General features: G+C 44.7%; 1 protein-coding gene across 1 annotated transcript in view; it reads right to left on the bottom strand.

Moving 5' to 3' along the window:
* Positions 1–21,534, bottom strand: part of LOC139547141 (amine oxidase [flavin-containing]) — a 73,380-nt gene that overhangs the window by 13,441 nt on the left and 38,405 nt on the right. Inside the window, exons 2-4 of the mRNA XM_071356187.1 lie at positions 20,865–20,959; positions 20,543–20,680; positions 523–627 (exon numbers count right to left, since the gene is read on the bottom strand). Coding sequence (XP_071212288.1) covers positions 523–627; positions 20,543–20,680; positions 20,865–20,959 — 338 coding nt within the window. The remainder of the gene's footprint in view (positions 1–522; positions 628–20,542; positions 20,681–20,864; positions 20,960–21,534) is intronic.

Genomic DNA, 21,534 nt, shown 5'->3' with positions numbered 1-21,534 from the left:
GGACCACGAATACAAATTCCATCTTGACACCGTTGCCCTAGAGCAAACAAAAAAACAGTACATACCTCGGCCTAAACATCAGCGCCACAGGTAACTTCCACAAAGCTGTGAATGATCTGAGAGACAAGGCAAGAAGGGCCTTCCATGCCATCAAAAGGAACATAAAATTTGACATACCAATTAGGATCTGGCAAAAAATATTTGCATCAGTTATACAACCCATTGCCCTCTGTGGTTGTGAGGTCTGGGGTCCGCTCACCAATCAAGAATTCACAAAATGGGACAAACACCAAATTGAGACTGCATGCAGAATTTTGCTAGAATATCCTCCGTGTACAATGTAAAACACCAAATAATACATGTAGAGCAGAATTAGGCCGATACCCGCTAAATATCAAAATCCAGAAAAATAGCCATTAAATTCTAGAACCACCTAAAAGAAAGAAAGAAAAGAAAGAAAGAAAGGAAGAAAGAAAAGAAAGAAAGGAAGAAAGGAGAGAAAGAGATGATGGGTGTGTTTACCTCGCTGCCCATCTCATCCATCTTCCTCCACAGGTTGTTGTAGTCCATCAGGGCGAATGGGTTCCACATGGGGGGGAAGGAGCCTTTGAATGGGTAGGACTTCCCCTGTTCACACAACATGGGACAACACATTGTTGTGTAAAATTTGTTTCAAAGATTAAGGCAGAGACTATTTCATTGTATAATAAAACAATCTTTAATCAAGCAGCTGCAGGAGAGATCTCTCTCTTCACAGGGAAGAAGTCAAAGAGTTCCATGTCCCTTACATAAAAAAATAATGAATTTTATCTTTATTTAACTAGGCAAGTCAGTTAAGAACAAATTCTTATTTTCAATGACAGCCTAGGAACAGTGGGTTAACTGCCTTGTTCAGGGGCAGAAGGACAGATTTTTACTTTGTCAGCTCGGGGATTCATTCTTACAACCTTTCGGTTACTAGTCCGACGCTCTAACCACTAGGCTACCTGCCGCCACATAGTGAGAGGTCAAAATAAAATCATATGGTTTACACAAGTTATTTTATACGAGCAACAGTTTCAGAACACAATGGCCATGTGTTAGGGTGCAGACATACTAGGAGTCTATGAAAGCCATAACATCACAGTCCAACACAGAACATATCCCTTGACAAGTTACAACACCTCAGCCCAAATTCTGCCACTACAACATGGAAGGGTTAGTTATCATCATCACCAACGTATACACGCATGAGACTTCAAAGAGACAATGTCGGCCTCAGTGGGCGTGACCATAGAATTGTATATTTGTCATCATTTAATTTGAGCCAATCACATGACTGAGGCGTGGCTCTGTGCTTGTGGTGTGCTAGTGTACGGGGGGAGGGTTAGGAGGAAGGTGTGGGAGATGATTGGTTGGTAGAGGAATCCAATCAAGCCAATACCTATGCGCTGGGAGTTTCTCCCAGTCTTTCTGTATGTGTTAATGAAGGCCACATCTGACAAGTTGGTCCTCCAGACTCTTCGGTCTTTACGCATTAAGGTGAAAGTGACTTGGAACGAAATCACAGCGCGGGTAACAGCATCACCTTCATCATAATCATCCATAGATTGAAGACTCCTAATAGAGACCTGAGAATGCAATATTTTGCAAACGTCTCAGTTCTACTGACATTCCGGTCAAGTCTACTTTTGAACTGAAATAGACGTTATTCTCCTGCCAGCTCCCTAACAGAGGAGGCGGTGAAGCAATCCCTCTCCTGCAGCTAGCTCCCAAGGACGATGATAAACATACGCCAGCTTGCATAATGGTCCACCACAGATGAAAGATAGCAACTGATTGCACATTCAGCAAGGCAGATAAGATTCTCTCTCACTGTCAATCTCACACTATTTCTCAACCCCTACAGTTATGAATGTGGTCACGGGTAGTGGGAGGTGTCAAAGGTATTAAGGTCATGTCCCCTCCCTTCTAGCTTGGCATCCAACTGATTTTCCTGTGTTTGACTGTTGTTGAAGTGAATGGTGAATGCAGAATTCAGTGTGGTTTATACAGGCGAGCCTTGTATACTGGTAATCATGTAGGATGTCACACCACACCTCTTATAACCCGCTGAGAGAGAGTTTAGCATCCTGGAAGCGTGTCACTGTCACGTTCACTGTGAATGAAAAAGCTGTATTTGGTGTTAAGGATCCTAAAGGGCTCTATTCAATCCGTATCGTGGGAGTTCAGCGTTATGGCGTGATTGAAATTTAAAGACAATGTTCCCGCCTTAGCGCAGACTGCATTCACGGTAAACGCTGCATGTGTCCTGCATGTGTCGGCTCATTCTGAAATTACCTTTACATTTCTATCACGCTTCAGTGATACAGATTGAATACCTGATCTGTGCTTTATTTCCAAGGGGGCGTGTGGCTTTAGCAAATAGGCTGGGGAAGCCATATCAGTTAATTTAACTGCAAGTGCCCTGGGGGATAGTGTGTGTGTTACTCTTACATAACTTGTGTAAAGCACAAAGGTTGACAGTTAAATGGGTCGGTCTGAAGGCCCTGACTGCGGTTATTTCATACCCCGGATGACAGATGTGTCACACACACACACGCATGCATGAAATACAGGGGGAGAGAGAGAGTCTGAAAATGCATTGCCCAGCGCTATGGAGAGCAACAGGTCTGTTACCGTGGAAACGGAGGAGAGAGGAGGAGGATATATCACAGCATCTGTTGTGAATTTGCTACAGAGCAGAAAGTGAAACCTCATTGAATATAAACCACAAGGGAAGGGAAAGGGGATACTTAGTCAGTCAACTGAATGCATTCAACCGAAATATGTCTTCCGCATTCTACCCCACCCCTCTGGATCAATGAGGTGCAGGAGGCTGCCTTAATAATGTATGCAGTACAGTACATTGTGTTATGTTAAAGTATACTTTTAAAACATGTTCGGCAGCTTAAACGGGTGCAGCAGCTGTAAACAAGTGTGGCAGCTTTAAACAGGTGTTGTAGTTTTTTTCCGTCTCTCAGTGTGTTAGGAACTCTTTAATTAGTCCAATGAATACAGGTCACCATGTCTACACTGAAAATGATGATGAAATAATGGGCATGACATCAAAGCCATTCACTTTCTCAATATCTGATACCGATTTATCATTAGCCATTAGCCTATTAGCAACTGTACTTCAAAAAGGTCGGCATATCAATTTAATAATTACTGCCCACTGGGGAAAAACTTATTAAATCAACAATGTTTCCACATCATTTCAACAAAAAAGTTGTGAATCAACTTGGAAAACTGATTGGATTAGCAAAGTCATCAACGTAAGGGAATTTCTTATTTTTTTCTACCCAACTTTTAACCTAAATCAAATGACATGTTTTCTTGATATCATGTTGAATTCACGTTAGTTGACAACTCAACCAAATGTAAATCAAAACTAGACGTTGAAATGATGTCTGTGCCCAGTGGGTGGCCTCTTTCTCAATTTCTGATAGCGATTCCTCAGGCATGAACCAAAGCAGTGCTGAGGTTGCAGCAGGCAGCTGATAGACAGTGTAAGGCAGTAGTTTGCTGATATGAGGAACCAGGATTGGCCTTTTGGATTAGTATTAGCACTCGCTAGTAGTAAAGCTGATTAGCAGCTAGTGCGGACGCTATCCCTAATTACACAATGGGTTGGCAAGTAGCTGTATGGCTGGACTTTGATTGGCTAATTCTGGCTAATGTGCAGTGTAATAGAGTGTAATATAGTGTAGTTTAGTGGAGTGTAGTGGAGTGTGGTGTAGTGGAGTATAGTGTGGTGTAGTGTGGTGTAGTGGAGTGTAGTGGAGTATAGTGTGGTGTAGTGTGGTGTAGTGGAGTATAGTGTGGTGTAGTGGAGTGTAGTGTGGTGTAGTGTAGTGGAGTATAGTGTGGTGTAGTGGAGTGTAGTGTGGTGTAGTGTGGTGTAGTGGAGTATAGTGTGGTGTAGTGGAGTATAGTGGAGTATAGTGTGGTGTAGTGTGGAGTAGTGTGGTGTAGTGTGGTGTAGTGGAGTATAGTGGAGTATAGTGTGGTGTAGTGGAGTGTAGTGTGGTGTAGTGTGGTGTAGTGGAGTATAGTGTGGTGTAGTGGAGTATAGTGTGGTGTAGTGGAGTGGAGTGTGGTGTAGTGTGGTGTAGTGGAGTATAGTGTGGTGTAGTGGAGTATAGTGTGGTGTAGTGGAGTGTAGTGTGGTGTAGTGTGGTGTAGTGGAGTATAGTGTGGTGTAGTGGAGTGTAGTGTGGTGTAGTGTGGTGTAGTGGAGTATAGTGTGGTGTAGTGGAGTATAGTGTGGTGTAGTGGAGTATAGTGTGGTGTAGTGTGGTGTAGTGGAGTGTAGTGGAGTATAGTGTGGTGTAGTTTAGTGGAGTGTAGTGGAGTATAGTGTGGTGTAGTGGGGTGTAGTGGAGTATAGTGGAGTATAGTGTGGTGTAGTGGAGTGTAGTGGAGTATAGTGTGGTGTAGTTTAGTGGAGTGTAGTGGAGTATAGTGTGGTGCAGTGGAGTATAGTGGAGTATAGTGTGGTGTAGTGGAGTATAGTGGAGTATAGTGTGGTGTAGTGGGGTGTAGTGTGGTGTAGTTTAGTGGAGTGTGGTGTAGTGTGGCGTAGTGGAGTATAGTGGAGTATAGTGTGGTGTAGTGGAGTGTAGTGGAGTATAGTGTGGTGTAGTGTGGTGTAGTGTAGTACAGTGTGGTGTAGTGTGGCGTAGTGGAGTATAGTGGAGTATAGTGTGGTGTAGTGGAGTGTAGTGGAGTATAGTGTGGTGTAGTGGAGTATAGTGTGGTGTAGTGTGGTGTAGTTTAGTGGAGTGTAGTACAGTGTGGTGTAGTGGAGTGTAGTGTGGTGTAGTGGAGTATAGTGTGGTGTAGTGGAGTGTAGTGGAGTATAGTGTGGATTAGTGTGGTGTAGTGTAGTACAGTGTGGTGTAGTGTGGTGTAGTGGAGTATAGTGGAGTGTAGTGTGGTGTAGTGGAGTGTAGTGGAGTATAGTGTGGTGTAGTGGAGTGTAGTGTAGTGGAGTGTAGTACAGTGTGGTGTAGTGGAGTGTAGTGGAGTATAGTGTGGTGTAGTGGAGTATAGTGTGGTGTAGTGGAGTGTAGTGGAGTATAGTGTGGTGGAGTGTCCATGGTTGTGGTATAAAGCCTTGATCAATGACTGAAGTGGTTGACCCAGGTTCATTTAGAGGGTAGGATATAGTACACAGGCAATGGTGAAGCTGTGGAATTCCTGTCCTATAGTTCTATAAACTTAGTCCTGATGTCAGGTACTTAGAAAATATACGTACATTTACCCTAAATATGAAAGCATATTTTTATTAACAGCTACTATTTATCCTTTGAAATGCACAATATGTTGTTCCTTGAAAGAGTAAATTAAGGTCTGCAAAATCAAACTCTTTCAAAAACTCTCTCAAAGAGTCTTTCATGAAACGCATACATTAATGCATTTCCTGTATAATTCATGTCATTCTTGTAAAACGTCAAAAGACTTGACCTTTTTAAATCAGGTCAACACCCGCAAAACAGCGGGCCCTGACGGCATTCCAGGCAGCGTTCGCAGAGTATGTTCAGAATAACTGGCAGGCATATTCACAGTAATTTTCAACCTCTCCTTGTCCCAGTCTGTAATCCCCACATGTTTTAAGATTACCACAATCATTCCGGTTCCTAAGAACTCCAAGGCTTCATGCCACAATGCCTTTCGACCTGTAGCACTCACTTCTGTAATCATGAAGTGTTTTGAGAAGCTGGTTATTGCACACATTATCTCCACCATCCCAGACACCCTAGACCCACTCCAATTTGCATACCGCACCAACAGATCCATAGACGACGCAATCTCAATACTCTCCACACTGCCCTCACCCACATAGATAAGAGTAATACTTGTGAGAATGCTGTTCATTGACCACAGCTCAGCATTCAACACCATTGTCCCCTCCAAGCTCGTCACTAAGGTTAGAACTCTGGGTATGAACACCTCCCTCTGCAACTGGATTTCCTGACAGGCCGTCCACAGGTTGTGAGGGTAGGCAACATCACCTCCACCACGCTGATCTTTACAAGGGTGTGTGCATAGTCCCCTCCTGTACTCCCTGTTCACCCACGACTCCAACACCATTATCAAGTTTGCTGATAGCACGACATGGTAGGCTTGATTACTGGCGACGATGAGTCAGCCTACAGGGAGGAGGTCAGTGACCTGGCAGCGTGGTGCAGGAGCAACAACCTCTCCCTCAACGTCAGCAAGACCAATGAGCTGATCGTGGATTACAGGAAACAGGGGGGGCGAGTATGCCCCTATCCACATCGAGGGGGCGTCAGTGGAGCAGGCAGACAGCTTCCTTAAAATGGTCCAAACACACACGCAGTCGCAAAGAAGGAGCGACAGTGCCTCTTCCCCCTCAGGAGGTGGAAAAAGTTTGGCATGGGCCCTCAAATCCTCAAAAGGTTCTACAGCTGCACCATTGAGAGCATATTGACTGGCTGCATCACTGCTTGGTATGGAAATAGCACCACCCTCGATCACATGGCGCTACAGAGGGTTGTGCGGACAGCCCAGTACAGTACTGGAGCCTAGCTCCCTGCCATCCAGGACCTACAGTATATAACAGGCGGTGTGAAAAGTAGGCCCAGAAAATCAAAGACTCCAAGCACCCAAGCCATAGACTATTTGCTCTCCTGCCGCACAGCAAGAGGTACCGATGCAAGTCTGACACCAACAGGGTCAAATATAGTGCATTCAGATTCAGACCCCTTGACTTTTTCCACATTTTGATTACGTTCCAGCCTTATTTTAAAATGGATTAAAAAAAATCCTCATCAATCTTCACACAATAACCCATAATGACAAAGCGAAAACAGGTTTAGACATGCTATGAGACTGCTATGAGACTGCTATGAGACTGCTATGAGACTGCTATGAGACTGCTATGAGACTCAAAATTCAGCTCAGGTGCATTCTGTTTCCGTTGATCATCCCTGAGAGGTTTCTACAACTTGATTGGAGTCCACCTGTAGTAAATTCAATTGATTGGACATGATTTGGAAAGGCACACACCTGTCTATTTAAGGTCCCACAGTTGACCGTGCATGTCATAGCAAAAACCAAACCACGGGTTCGAAGATACTTTCTGTAGCTTTATCTCCACATCCCTGTTCAACTCTAACCCGAGCTTTATCTCCACATCCCTGTTCAACTCTAACCCTAGCTTTATCGCCACATCCCTGTTCAACCCAAACCCTAGCTTTATCTCCACATCCCTGTTCATACCTAGCTTCATGTCCACATCCCTGCTCAAAACTAGCTTCATGTCCACATCCCTGTTCATACCTAGCTTTATCTTCACATCCCTGTTCAACCCTAGCTTTATCTCCACATCCCTGTTCATACCTAGCTTTATCTCCACATCCCTGTTCAACCCTAGCTTCATCTCCACATCCCTGTTCAACTCTAGCTTCATCTCCACATCCCTGTTCAACTCTAGCTTCATCTCCACATCCCTGTTTAACCCTAGCTTTATCTCCACATCCCTGTTCAACCCTAGCTTCATGTCCACATCCCTGTTCAACTCCAGCTTTATCTCCACATCCCTGTTCAACTCTAGCTTCATGCCCACATCCCTGTTCAACTCTAGCTTCATGCCCACATCCCTGTTCAACTCTAGCTTCATGCCCACATCCCTGTTAAACCCTAGCTTAATCTCCACATCCCTGTTCAACTCTAGCTTCATGCCCACATCCCTGTTCAACCCTAGCTTAATCTCCACATCCCTGTTCAACCCTAGCTTCATGTCCACATCCCTGTTCAACCCTAGCTTCATGTCATGTCCACATCCCTGTTCAACTCTAGCTTCATGTCCACATCCCTGTGAAAATCTAACTTCATGCCCACATCCCTGTACAACTCTAGCTTCATCTCCACATCCCTGTTCAACCCTAGCTTCATGTCCACATCCCTGTTCAACCCTAGCTTCATGTCCACATCCCTGTTCAACCCTAGCTTCATGTCCACATCCCTGTTCAACTCTAGCTTCATGTCCACATCCCTGTTCAACTCCAGCTTCATATCCACATCCCTGTTCAAATCTAGCTTTATCTCCACATCCCTGTTCAACCCTAGCTTCATGTCCACATCCCTGTTCAACTCTAGCTTCATCTCCACATCCCTGTTCAACCCTAGCTTCATGTCCACATCCCTGTTCAACCCTAGCTTCATGTCCACATCCCTGTTCAAATCTAGCTTCATCTCCACATCCCTGTTCAACCCTAGCTTTATCTCCACATCCCTGTTCAACCCTAGCTTCATGTCCACATCCCTGTTCAACTCTAGCTTTATCTCCACATCCCTGTTCAACCCTAGCTTCATGTCCACATCCCTGTTCAAACCTAGCTTCATGTCCACATCCCTGTTCAAACCTAGCTTCATGTCCACATCCCTGTTCAAACCTAGCTTCATCTCCACATCCCTGTTCAACTCTAGCTTTATCTCCACATCCCTGTTCAAACCTAGCTTCATGTCCACATCCCTGTTCAAACCTAGCTTCATGTCCACATCCCTGTTCAAACCTAGCTTCATCTCCACATCCCTGTTCAACCCTAGCTTTATCTCCACATCCCTGTTCATACCTAGCTTCATGTCCACATCCCTGTTCAAACCAAGCTTCATGTCCACATCCCTGTTCAACCCTAGCTTTATCTCCACATCCCTGTTCAACCTTAGCTTCATCTCCACATCCCTGTTCAACCCTAGCTTCATGTCCACATCCCTGTTCAACTCCAGCTTTATCTCCACATCCCTGTTCAACTCTAGCTTCATGCCCACATCCCTGTTCAACTCTAGCTTCATGCCCACATCCCTGTTCAACTCTAGCTTCATGCCCACATCCCTGTTAAACCCTAGCTTAATCGCCACATCCCTGTTCAACTCTAGCTTCATGCCCACATCCCTGTTCAACCCTAGCTTAATCTCCACATCCCTGTTCAACCCTAGCTTCATGTCCACATCCCTGTTCAACTCTAGCTTCATGTCCACATCCCTGTTCAACTCCAGCTTCATATCCACATCCCTGTTCAAATCTAGCTTTATCTCCACATCCCTGTTCAACTCTAGCTTCATCTCCACATCCCTGTTCAACCCTAGCTTCATGTCCACATCCCTGTTCAACCCTAGCTTCATGTCCACATCCCTGTTCAAATCTAGCTTCATCTCCACATCCCTGTTCAACCCTAGCTTTATCTCCACATCCCTGTTCAACCCTAGCTTCATGTCCACATCCCTGTTCAACTCCAGCTTTATCTCCACATCCCTGTTCAACCCTAGCTTCATGTCCACATCCCTGTTCAAACCTAGCTTCATGTCCACATCCCTGTTCAAACCTAGCTTCATGTCCACATCCCTGTTCAAACCTAGCTTCATCTCCACATCCCTGTTCAACCCTAGCTTTATCTCCACATCCCTGTTCATACCTAGCTTCATGTCCACATCCCTGTTCAAACCAAGCTTCATGTCCACATCCCTGTTCAACCCTAGCTTTATCTCCACATCCCTGTTCAACCTTAGCTTCATCTCCACATCCCTGTTCAACTCTAGCTTTATCTCCACATCCCTGTTCATACCTAGCTTTATCTCCACATCCCTGTTCAACCCTAGCTTTATCTCCACATCCCTGTTCATACCTAGCTTTATCTCCACATCCCTGTTCAACCCTAGCTTCATCTCCACATCCCTGTTCAACTCTAGCTTCATCTCCACATCCCTGTTCAACTCTAGCTTCATCTCCACATCCCTGTTCAACTCTAGCTTCATCTCCACATCCCTGTTAACCCTAGCTTTATCTCCACATCCCTGTTCAACCCTAGCTTCATCTCCACATCCCTGTTCAACCCTATCTTTATCTCCACATCCCTGTTCAACCCTAGCTTTATGCCCACATCCCTGTTCAACCCTAGCTTCATGTCCACATCCCTGTTCAACCATAGCTTTATCTCCACATCCCTGTTCAACCCTAGCTTCATGTCCACATCCCTGTTCAACTCCAGCTTTATCTCCACATCCCTGTTCAACTCTAGCTTCATGCCCACATCCCTGTTCAACTCTAGCTTCATGCCCACATCCCTGTTCAACTCTAGCTTCATGCCCACATCCCTGTTCAACTCTAGCTTCCTCTCCACATCCCTGTTCAACCCTAGCTTCATGTCCACATCCCTGTTCAACCCTAGCTTCATGTCCACATCCCTGTTCAACCCTAGCTTCATGTCCACATCCCTGTTCAAACCTAGCTTCATGTCCACATCCCTGTTCAAACCTAGCTTCATGTCCACATCCCTGTTCAAACCTAGCTTCATCTCCACATCCCTGTTCAACCCTAGCTTTATCTCCACATCCCTGTTCATACCTAGCTTCATGTCCACATCCCTGTTCAAACCAAGCTTCATGTCCACATCCCTGTTCAACCCTAGCTTTATCTCCACATCCCTGTTCAACCTTAGCTTCATCTCCACATCCCTGTTCAACCCTAGCTTCATGTCCACATCCCTGTTCAAACCAAGCTTTATCTCCACATCCCTGTTCAACTCTAGCTTCATGCCCACATCCCTGTTCAACTCTAGCTTCATGCCCACATCCCTGTTCAACTCTAGCTTCATGCCCACATCCCTGTTAAACCCTAGCTTAATCTCCACATCCCTGTTCAACTCTAGCTTCATGCCCACATCCCTGTTCAACCCTAGCTTAATCTCCACATCCCTGTTCAACCCTAGCTTCATGTCCACATCCCTGTTCAACTCTAGCTTCATGTCCACATCCCTGTTCAACTCCAGCTTCATATCCACATCCCTGTTCAAATCTAGCTTTATCTCCACATCCCTGTTCAACTCTAGCTTCATCTCCACATCCCTGTTCAACCCTAGCTTCATGTCCACATCCCTGTTCAACCCTAGCTTCATGTCCACATCCCTGTTCAAATCTAGCTTCATCTCCACATCCCTGTTCAACCCTAGCTTTATCTCCACATCCCTGTTCAACCCTAGCTTCATGTCCACATCCCTGTTCAACTCTAGCTTTATCTCCACATCCCTGTTCAACCCTAGCTTCATGTCCACATCCCTGTTCAAACCTAGCTTCATGTCCACATCCCTGTTCAAACCTAGCTTCATGTCCACATCCCTGTTCAAACCTAGCTTCATCTCCACATCCCTGTTCAACCCTAGCTTTATCTCCACATCCCTGTTCATACCTAGCTTCATGTCCACATCCCTGTTCAAACCAAGCTTCATGTCCACATCCCTGTTCAACCCTAGCTTTATCTCCACATCCCTGTTCAACCTTAGCTTCATCTCCACATCCCTGTTCAACTCTAGCTTTATCTCCACATCCCTGTTCATACCTAGCTTTATCTCCACATCCCTGTTCAACCCTAGCTTTATCTCCACATCCCTGTTCATACCTAGCTTTATCTCCACATCCCTGTTCAACCCTAGCTTCATGTCCACATCCCTGTTCAACTCCAGCTTTATCTCCACATCCCTGTTCAACTCTAGCTTCATCTCCACATCCCTGTTAACCCTAGCTTTATCTCCACATCCCTGTTCAACCCTAGCTTCATCTCCACATCCCTGTTCAACCCTATCTTTATCTCCACATCCCTGTTCAACCCTAGCTTTATGCCCACATCCCTGTTCAACCCTAGCTTCATGTCCACATCCCTGTTCAACCATAGCTTTATCTCCACATCCCTGTTCAACCCTAGCTTCATGTCCACATCCCTGTTCAACTCCAGCTTTATCTCCACATCCCTGTTCAACTCTAGCTTCATGCCCACATCCCTGTTCAACTCTAGCTTCATGCCCACATCCCTGTTCAACTCTAGCTTCATGCCCACATCCCTGTTCAACTCTAGCTTCCTCTCCACATCCCTGTTCAACCCTAGCTTCATGTCCACATCCCTGTTCAACCCTAGCTTCATGTCCACATCCCTGTTCAACCCTAGCTTCATGTCCACATCCCTGTTCAACCCTAGCTTCATGTCCACATCCCTGTTCAACCCTAGCTTCATGTCCACATCCCTGTTCAACTCTAGCTTCATGTCCACATCCCTGTTCAACTCCAGCTTCATGTCCACATCCCTGTTCAAATCTAGCTTTATCTCCACATCCCTGTTCAACCCTAGCTTCATGTCCACATCCCTGTTCAACTCTAGCTTCGTCTCCACATCCCTGTTCAACCCTAGCTTCATGTCCACATCCCTGTTCAAATCTAGCTTTATCTCCACATCCCTGTTCAACCCTAGCTTCATGTCCACATCCCTGTTCAACTCTAGCTTCATCTCCACATCCCTGTTCAACCCTAGCTTCATGTCCACATCCCTGTTCAACCCTAGCTTCATGCCCACATCCCTGTTCAAATCTAGCTTAATCTCCACATCCCTGTTTAACCCTAGCTTTATCTCCACATCCCTGTTCAACCCTAGCTTCATGTCCACATCCCTGTTCAACTCTAGCTTCATCTCCACATCCCTGTTCAAACCTAGCTTCATGTCCACATCCCTGTTCAACCCTAGCTTTATCTCCACATCCCTGTTCAATCCTAGCTTTATCTCCACATCCCTGTTCAAACCTAGCTTCATGTCCACATCCCTGTTCAAACCTAGCTTCATCTCCACATCCATGTTCAACCCTAGCTTTATCTCCAAATCCCTGTTCAATCTAGCTTCATGTCCACATCCCTGTTCAACTCCAGCTTTATCTCCACATCCCTGTTCAACTCTAGCTTCATGCCCACATCCCTGTTCAACCCTAGCTTAATCTCCACATCCCTGTTCAACCCTAGCTTCATGTCGACATCCCTGTTCAACCCCAGCTTCATGTCCACATCCCTGTTCAACTCTAGCTTCATGTCCACATCCCTGTGCAAATCTAGCTTCATGTACACATCCCTGTACAACTCTAGCTTCATCTCCACATCCCTGTTCAACCCTAGCTTCATGTCCACATCCCTGTTCAACCCTAGCTTCATGTCCACATCCCTGTTCAACTCTAGCTTCATGTCCACATCCCTGTTCAACTCCAGCTTCATGCCCACATCCCTGTTCAAATCTAGCTTTATCTCCACATTCCTTTTCAACCCTAGCTTCATGTCCACATCCCTGTTCAACTCTAGCTTCATGCCCACATCCTGTTCAACTCTAGCTTCATGCCCACATCCCTGTTCAACCCTAGCTTAATCTCCACATCCCTGTTCAACCCTAGCTTCATGTCCACATCCCTGTTCAACCCTAGCTTCATGTCCACATCCCTGTTCAACTCTAGCTTCATGTCCACATCCCTGTGCAAATCTAGCTTCATGTCCACATCCCTGTACAACTCTAGCTTCATCTCCACATCCCTGTTCAACCCTAGCTTCATGTCCACATCCCTTTTCAACCCTAGCTTCATGTCCACATCCCTGTTCAACTCTAGCTTCATGTCCACATCCCTGTTCAACTCCAGCTTCATGTCCACATCCCTGTTCAAATCTAGCTTTATCTCCACATTCCTTTTCAACCCTAGCTTCATGTCCACATCCATGTTCAACTCTAGCTTCATCTCCACATCCCTGTTCAACCCTAGCTTCATGTCCACATCCCTGTTCAAATCTAGCTTCATCTCCACACCCCTGTTCAACCCAAGCTTCATGTCCACATCCCTGTTCAACTCCAGCTTTATCTCCACATCCCTGTTCAAGTCTAGCTGCATGCCCACATCCCTGTTCAAACCTAGCTTCATGTCCACATCCCTGTTCAAACCTAGCTTCATCTCCACATCCCTGTTCAACTCTAGCTTTATCTCCACATCCCTGTTCAACACTAGAGTTTTGGAATGAAACTCTTCCTTTATACACAACCTCTTTTCTCTGTAACACGTGTCCTTTCCCAAGACATCACATATGAGAAATTAGATGGAAGACGTTGTAATCGCTAGCTAACAGATGTTAGCTGTGTGTTTGGACAATGCATAGGCTAATGACAGTGGGTGGCTGACCTAGCATTAGCGGCTAGGGTATATTTAGCGCTCTCTCTGTCACTGTGATGGGAGTAATGAAGTGACATGATTTTACTAAGAAAGAGGTTGTCTGCCAGAAAAGCATTAAGAACAAATTAGATAGAATGAGAGGGAGAGAAGGAGAAGGAGAGAATGAGAGCCAGAGAGAAGGAGAGAGCGCAAGAGAAGGAGAGAGCACGAGAGAAGGAGAGAGCAGGAGAGAGTGCGAGAGAAGGAGAGGGAGAGAGCGAGAAAAGGAGAGGGAGAGAGCGAAAGAGAAGAAGTTTCACATTTTTTATTACATTATGCACAAGTAGAGTGAAATGACTTTCTTGCAAACTCAAACTCAAACCCCAACAATGCAATAATCAGTAACAATGTAATATATTATATATATTACACAACACAACTTTTAACCTAAAAACACACATAAGAATAGGAAATACGAAATAAAGGAAGTAAGCATACTATATACACAGGATATATTGAAAATAAATTGTTCCAATGCAATAATTACATGTGTAGGTATTCTGTATGGAGGTAGATACACTATATATACAAAAGTATGTGGATGCCCCTTCAAATTAGTTGATTCGGCTATTTCAGCCACACCCGTTGCTGACAGGTGTATAAAATCGAGCACACAGCCATGCAATCTCCTTAGACAAACATTGGCAGTAAAATGGCCTTACTGAACAGCTCAGTGACTTTCAAACATGGCAACATCATAGGATGCCAGCTTCCAACAAGTAGGTTCGTCCTGGTCAACTGTAAGTGCTTTAATTGTGAAATGAAAACGTCTAGGACTAACAACGGCTCAGCCGCGAAGTGGTAAACCTTACAAGCTCACAGAACTGGTTGGCAGGAAGATAAAACTAGGGTTAGGGTTGAACAGGGAGATAAAGCTAGGGTTAGGGTTGAACAGGGAGATAAAGCTACGGTTAAGGTTGAACAGGGAGATAAAGCTAGGGTTAAGGTTGAACAGGGAGATAAAGCTACGGTTAGGGTTGAACAGGGAGATAAAGCTACGGTTAAGGTTGAACAGGGAGATAAAGCTAGGGTTAAGGTTGAACAGGGAGATAAAGCTAGGGTTAGGGTTGAACAGGGAGATAAAGCTACGGTTAAGGTTGAACAGGGAGATAAAGCTACGGTTAAGGTTGAACAGGGAGATAAAGCTAGGGTTAAGGTTGAACAGGGAGATAAAGCTAGGGTTAGGGTTGAACAGGGAGATAAAGCTACGGTTAAGGTTGAACAGGGAGATAAAGCTAGGGTTAGGGTTGAACAGGGAGATAAAGCTAGGGTTAGGGTTGAACAGGGAGATAAAGCTACGGTTAGGGTTGAACAGGGAGATAAAGCTAGGGTTAAGGTTGAACAGGGAGATAAAGCTAGGGTTAGGGTTGAACAGGGAGATAAAGCTATGGTTAAGGTTGAACAGGGAGATAAAGCTATGGTTAGGGTTGAACAGGGAGATGAAGCTAGGGTTAAGGTTGAACAGGGAGATAAAACGAGGGTTCGGATTGAACAGGGAGATAAAGCTAGGGTTAAGGTTGAACAGGGAGATAAAGCTAGGGTTAGGGTTGAACAGGGAGATAAAGCTAGGGTTAAGGTTGAACAGGGAGATAAAGCTAGGGTTAGGGTTGAACAGGGAGATAAAGCTAGGGTTAGGGTTGAACAGGGATGTAGAGATAAAGTTAGGGTTAGGGTTGTAGTTGAGGGTTGAGATCTGAGTCTACTGAAGCTAGGCATACTGTTATTTAACAGCAGTAGACATGTCATAGCCTGGTCCCAGATCTATGTAGCCTGGGACCAGGCCACTGTTCTCTGGTTCAATGGCCATAATAAATACACAAATATTATACAGTACAAGACTAATGAAATACATTTCCTTATAACAAAAGAAAGAGGATGAGGAAAGAAGCAAACTATTGCGATGTAGGGGTGGTTCTGGGCATGCCTAGTAGAGCAGGGTTGAATGATGTCATGTGCCAGAGGGCTCTTCCACTAGAAAACCACGGAACCCTGTGACATCATCACATGACCACTCTGCTGCATTCTACTTTACTGCTGCGTGTGTGTGTGTGTGTATATGTGTGTGTGTGTGTGTGTGTGTGTGGTGGAGGAGGGGGGGGGGGTCGCACTAGTGTGTGCGTGTACATAGGCCTACGTGTGCACGTCTGCTCATGTGTGTGTGATTGAGAGTGAATGACTCCAAAGTCCATGTTTTTATGGTTTCAGCGTTTGCCAACATCCTCCCTCAACATGCCCCATCACACAGGAAGGGTATTGAGATCAGCCCCATACAGTAGAAACCAGTTCAGAGAGCCCACTGATTTACAGTGGAGGGAGTAGGTTAACCTGGGTATAAGGCTGAAGCCAGAGGGACCAATCTAATATGGAGGTAGACAATACTGTCTGTTAAGAATAATGCTGCTACTAGTGTAATACTATATGAGGGATATCTTGGAGAGAGAGGAGAGAGAGGGAGGGGGACAGAGGGAAGGAGGGGAGAGAGAAAGAAAGAAAGGAGAGGGGGGGGAGAAAGGGGGTGGCTGCAGCTCTTTCTTTCTTTCTCTCTCTCTTTCCTCCCTCTCTCCGGGCCACTCTGGGGAGGAGAAACCACATTAGAAAACTCCTTCAGGCAGAGATTAGCATCTCCAGTCGCTAACGCTCACTGCTAATGCTCACTGCTAATGCTCCAGAGAGGCTGGGCACACGGGTGGGTGTTCACTAGACGGCCATGCTGGAAATGACCATATTGTCATCAGAACTTACGAGCAACTATGTGGAGTAGAGGTTAGGGTTATGGTTGAGGCTAAGGGGTAAGGGGGAAAAGGGATACCTAGTCTAGGGTTGAACAGGGATGTGGACATGAAGCTAGGATTAGGGTTAGGGTTGTGGCTAGAAGGCATAGCTGGTCCTTCATCTCTAGCATGGTCAGTTAGTGGTTATCTGATTAAATGGTTACCCGGATCATCTGCATTGACCCCATCTTCCACTGACTCTTTGAACATTCACAAGACATTATAAATACACTGTACACTCTCTCACACACACTGTCACTCTCACACACATTCACATACACTACATATACACATAACACACACGCATACTGACACAACACACACACACACACACACACACACACACACACACACACACACACACACACACACACACACACACACACACACACACACACACACACACACATGCCATCACGTTTCACTGTTGTTCTCCGGGTGATGAGAGGTGTTGGGTTTGCACCAGACATAGCGTTTTCCTTGATGGCCAAAAAGCTCAATTTTAGTCTCATCTGCCCAGAGTACCTTCTTCCATATGTTTGGAGAGTCGCCCACATGCCTTTAGGCAAATACCAAACATGTTTGCTTATTTTTTTCTGTCCACTCTTTCGTAAAGCCCAGCTCTGTGGAGTGTACGGCTTAAAGTGGTCCTATGGACAGATACTCCTATCTCCGCTGTGGAGCTTTGCAGCTCCTTCAGGGTTATCTTTGGTCTCTTTGTTGCCTCTCTGATTAATGCCCTCCTTGCCTGGTCCATGAGTTTTGCTGGGCGGCCCTCTCTTGGCAGGTTTGTTGTGGTGCCATATTCTTTCCATTATTTAATACTGGATCTAATGGTGCTCTGTGGGAAGTTCAAAGTTTTAGATATTTTTTTATAACCCAACCCTGATCTGTACTTCTCCATGACTTTGTCCCTGACCTGTTTGGAGAGCTCCTTGGTCTTCATGGTGCCGCTTGCTTGGTGGTGCCCCTTGCTTAGTGGTGTTGCAGACTCTGGGGCCTTTCAGAACAGGTGTATATATACTGAGATCATGTGACAGATCATGTGACACTCACAGGTGGACTTTATTTAACTAATTATGTGACTTCTGAAGGTAATTGGTTGCACCATATCTTATTTAGGGGCTTCATATCAAAGGGGGTGAATACATATGCACGCACCACTTTTCAGGTTTTAATTTTTTTTTGAAACAAGTAATTTTTTTCATTTCACTTCACCAATTTGAACTATTTTGTGTATGTCCATTACATGAAATAAAAATAAAAATCTATTTAAATGACAGGTTGTAATGCAACAAAATAGGAAAAACGCCAAGGGGAATGATAACCTTATTATTATCTATCCTGATGCCTTTATCCTGCCTTCATCCACATTGATCTGGTACTAGTGCTCGGAGGGCTGTGACAGTTGGTCTGCCTCACGGTAATTGACTGTTATTTAACAATTAACATATCTCCTGGATTCCACATATAGCATACAAGCCATTTTAAAAAAGTCTAATAAATCCATGTAATATATACTTACATCTTCACAATAAATCCATAATTTGTTTTAGACAAGTCTAAAGATGCATGATATGAAGAAAATGTCATCCATTTCAGAAGAGAAGAATAGCATTCTCTGTATTGAGCGGTTAGCAAATGCTTAATTTTAGAGTTATTAATGTAACTTTAGTTGTTCTACAAACGTTGGGCTATATGTTTAGATTTTTAATACATTGTAAGGCTGCGTGATGCGACTAATGATGATTTGCTAAAAGTCGCTTGAAAGGCATGAGCTCTGCTTAGTTTTTTTTGCAGGCTGCACACTCAAATAGTCTCTCATTCACAATTTGACAAGCACGTGATAATGCCTTGAATTTCACGGCAGCATTCCCTTTATGGCCGTAATGCATCCAAAAAAAAAAGCATGCCTTTTGCGGCCCGGAGTGCTGCGATGTGCCCTTCTCCCTGAGTGTGCTGTGCAATCGGAAGTCCTCTCACTCACATGGCTCTCCGTCACGTGATCAGGTCTTTCTCAAAGGCTTCAAGTGAAGACAGACACGTCGGGGACGCAACTGAATGTGTCCTTATGCAACTCCATGGTGCATATTGAAGATATTGGAAGAACTGTCCACATTTACTTCTCGTCAGCCAACAAGATGAGTAGGCCTAACGAACAGCAAAAGCAATAGCCTATGTCAATCTACTATCCCCCATAGTACAAAAGTCCACCTAATCTGTGTGAGAAATAAATATTCCAAACATAGTCTGGGACAGTTGTGGGATGCGATAGATCACAAATTAATACAACCACCAGCACAATTTTTTTTTTCTTATGCAATGTGGCTGATGCAACTGATCAGAATGATCAGACTATGATTCACAAGTGATAATGCATAATTCACAAGTGATAATACATAATTCACAAATGATAGGCTGATACTGTCACCCATCAGACTATTCTTGATTTAATCTTGTCTTTAAATATACTAAATAATATATGTGTGACATTTGTTTCGATTTAGAATGGACAATTATCATGCACCTGTATCGAAAATAGATGTCATCTATGCACTCAAATAGCGAATGGAGGACGCTTTTCCCCGTGGTTTATTTTCATGATAGCCAGGTAGGCTATACTCCTGTGGTGAATATAAACAATGTGCTTAATATTAGGAAAGTTGAGAAATAAATATAATAGGCCTAGCCTATAGAAAGCTGATGGGATCCTCGTCTTTTAATTAGAGACCATCACTCTGTTTTCTCCCGCAATTGCATAGTCTATAGAAATGTTGCGCAACATGAGCTCATGGGCTCTCGTGAAGTGTTTGATTAGATTTTCGATTACATTGGCAGTGATGTCAGAGTGATTAGAGGGACAATAAAGTGCTGAGTACAGTGGTTCTTCCTTTAAAAGGTTTTGAGCTTATGCCGCGACGGTTTGTGGTAGATTGTGCTAAATTCCGTCATTCTGGCAACAATGGCTGACACTTAAATAACGTGCCATAGAATTCTGTGGCACCTCGCAAGCTATGCTGCAGTACGCCGCAACTTTTAAAGGAAGAACCACTTCCCCAGGCAGGTAGCAAGTTTGGTACGCTACTAATGACCAGCAGCAGCAGCAGAGCTTGGAGAAATCTAATTACCGTGACGAAACTGTCATTTGGAATTTGACTGCCTTCATGACTCGTGACCACTGGTGTGGCAGTAAAATGGTCACGGTACAAGGTGCTCCCTGTATTTAGCTTAATTCATTTTTTACTCTGCATTGTTGGGAAGGGCTCGTAAGCAAGCATTTCACGTTAATGTCTACACCCGTTGTTTTCGGTGCATGTGACAAATAACATTTGATTTAGTATTCTGTCCTTTCAAAACATAGTCATGACTGAAAGAGAGACGTGCATTTCCTGTGCATTAGAGAGACGGCCAGAGCAGGAAGTTATCTGTTATCTAATGGAAGTGGTCAATACTGGCCGGAGCAAAGCCCTGCGGCCACAGTGTTTCAGAGAAACCAATGGATCTATGATGGATCTGTCTGTTCAGGCCTCCCTGGATAACAATTGCCACTGCTTTTGAGGGACAGATGTGGCTAATACTGGTCCTACACTGGTTTTCAGCAAACGGGCACACACACACACACACACACACACACACACACACACACACACACACACACACACACACACACACACACACACACACACACACACACACACACACACACACACACACACACACACACACCTTTACATAATGCACCAGCCTCTCCTCCTCGTTGACTTTGTAGGTCTTGACTCCGCACTCTTTAGCCAATCGGAGGATACGATTCTGAGTAGGCCCGACGTAGGCCCCGCCCAGGTCAACATACTTAGTCTGCTCATTCTGGGGGGGGGGGGGGGGAGAGAGTGCATCAGACAAGCAGTGGACAATCCTAATCCCATAGATCAATTGTGTTTTAATCTATAACCAAATCAGTTGCTTAAAAAATGTTTTCGCTATGAACATGTAAAGCTGATTCTTACAGGGATTACACATTGACTGGCCTTTGGTCTGACATAGGTCTTACCTGTACGGTGAAGGTCCGTCCACCAACCCGGTCTCTAGCTTCCAGAACCACAGGACTCAGCCCTTTCTCCTTCAACAGCTTAGCTGCACTCAGCCCTGAGAAAGAGACAGACAGCCAGATAGAGTGAGAAACAGATAGAGAGGAGGAGGAGAGGTAAGTGTAAACATGATGCTGATTATATCAAACATTTTGTATATAAACTATCCAACTATCCCCTCTGATAGAGCGAGAGAGAGACATTATGCTGAATATATGATAACACATTTTGTATATAAACTATCCCCACTTTTCACATCTGTTTAACTTCCCCCTCTCATCCTTCCCCCTCTTATCCTCCCTGTGTTTTGTTCTGTTGTGTAGATCAGGAGAGGAGAACCCTGTAATATGGCAGGTTGTGATACAGAGTCTGTGAGAAAGCAGCAGGCTAGAGGTACAGCTCCTTGGCCCAGTGGAGGAACACTGATACAATTCAATTTAAGGGCTTTATTGGCACGGGAAACATATGTTAACATTGCCAAAGCAAGTGAAATAGATAAACAAAAGTGAAATAAACAATACAAAAATGAACAGTAAACATTACACTCACAGAAGTTCCAAAGGAATAAAGACATTTCAAATGTCAAACCAGGCAAAAGACACCTCAGTGCCACCAATACTCCTTAGCCGGCCC

Source organism: Salvelinus alpinus, chromosome 20 (assembly GCF_045679555.1).
Source record: "Salvelinus alpinus chromosome 20, SLU_Salpinus.1, whole genome shotgun sequence".
NCBI lineage: Eukaryota > Metazoa > Chordata > Actinopteri > Salmoniformes > Salmonidae > Salvelinus > Salvelinus alpinus.
Note: the sequence above shows the minus strand (reverse complement) of the source record. Positions and strands in the feature narration are given on the sequence as shown.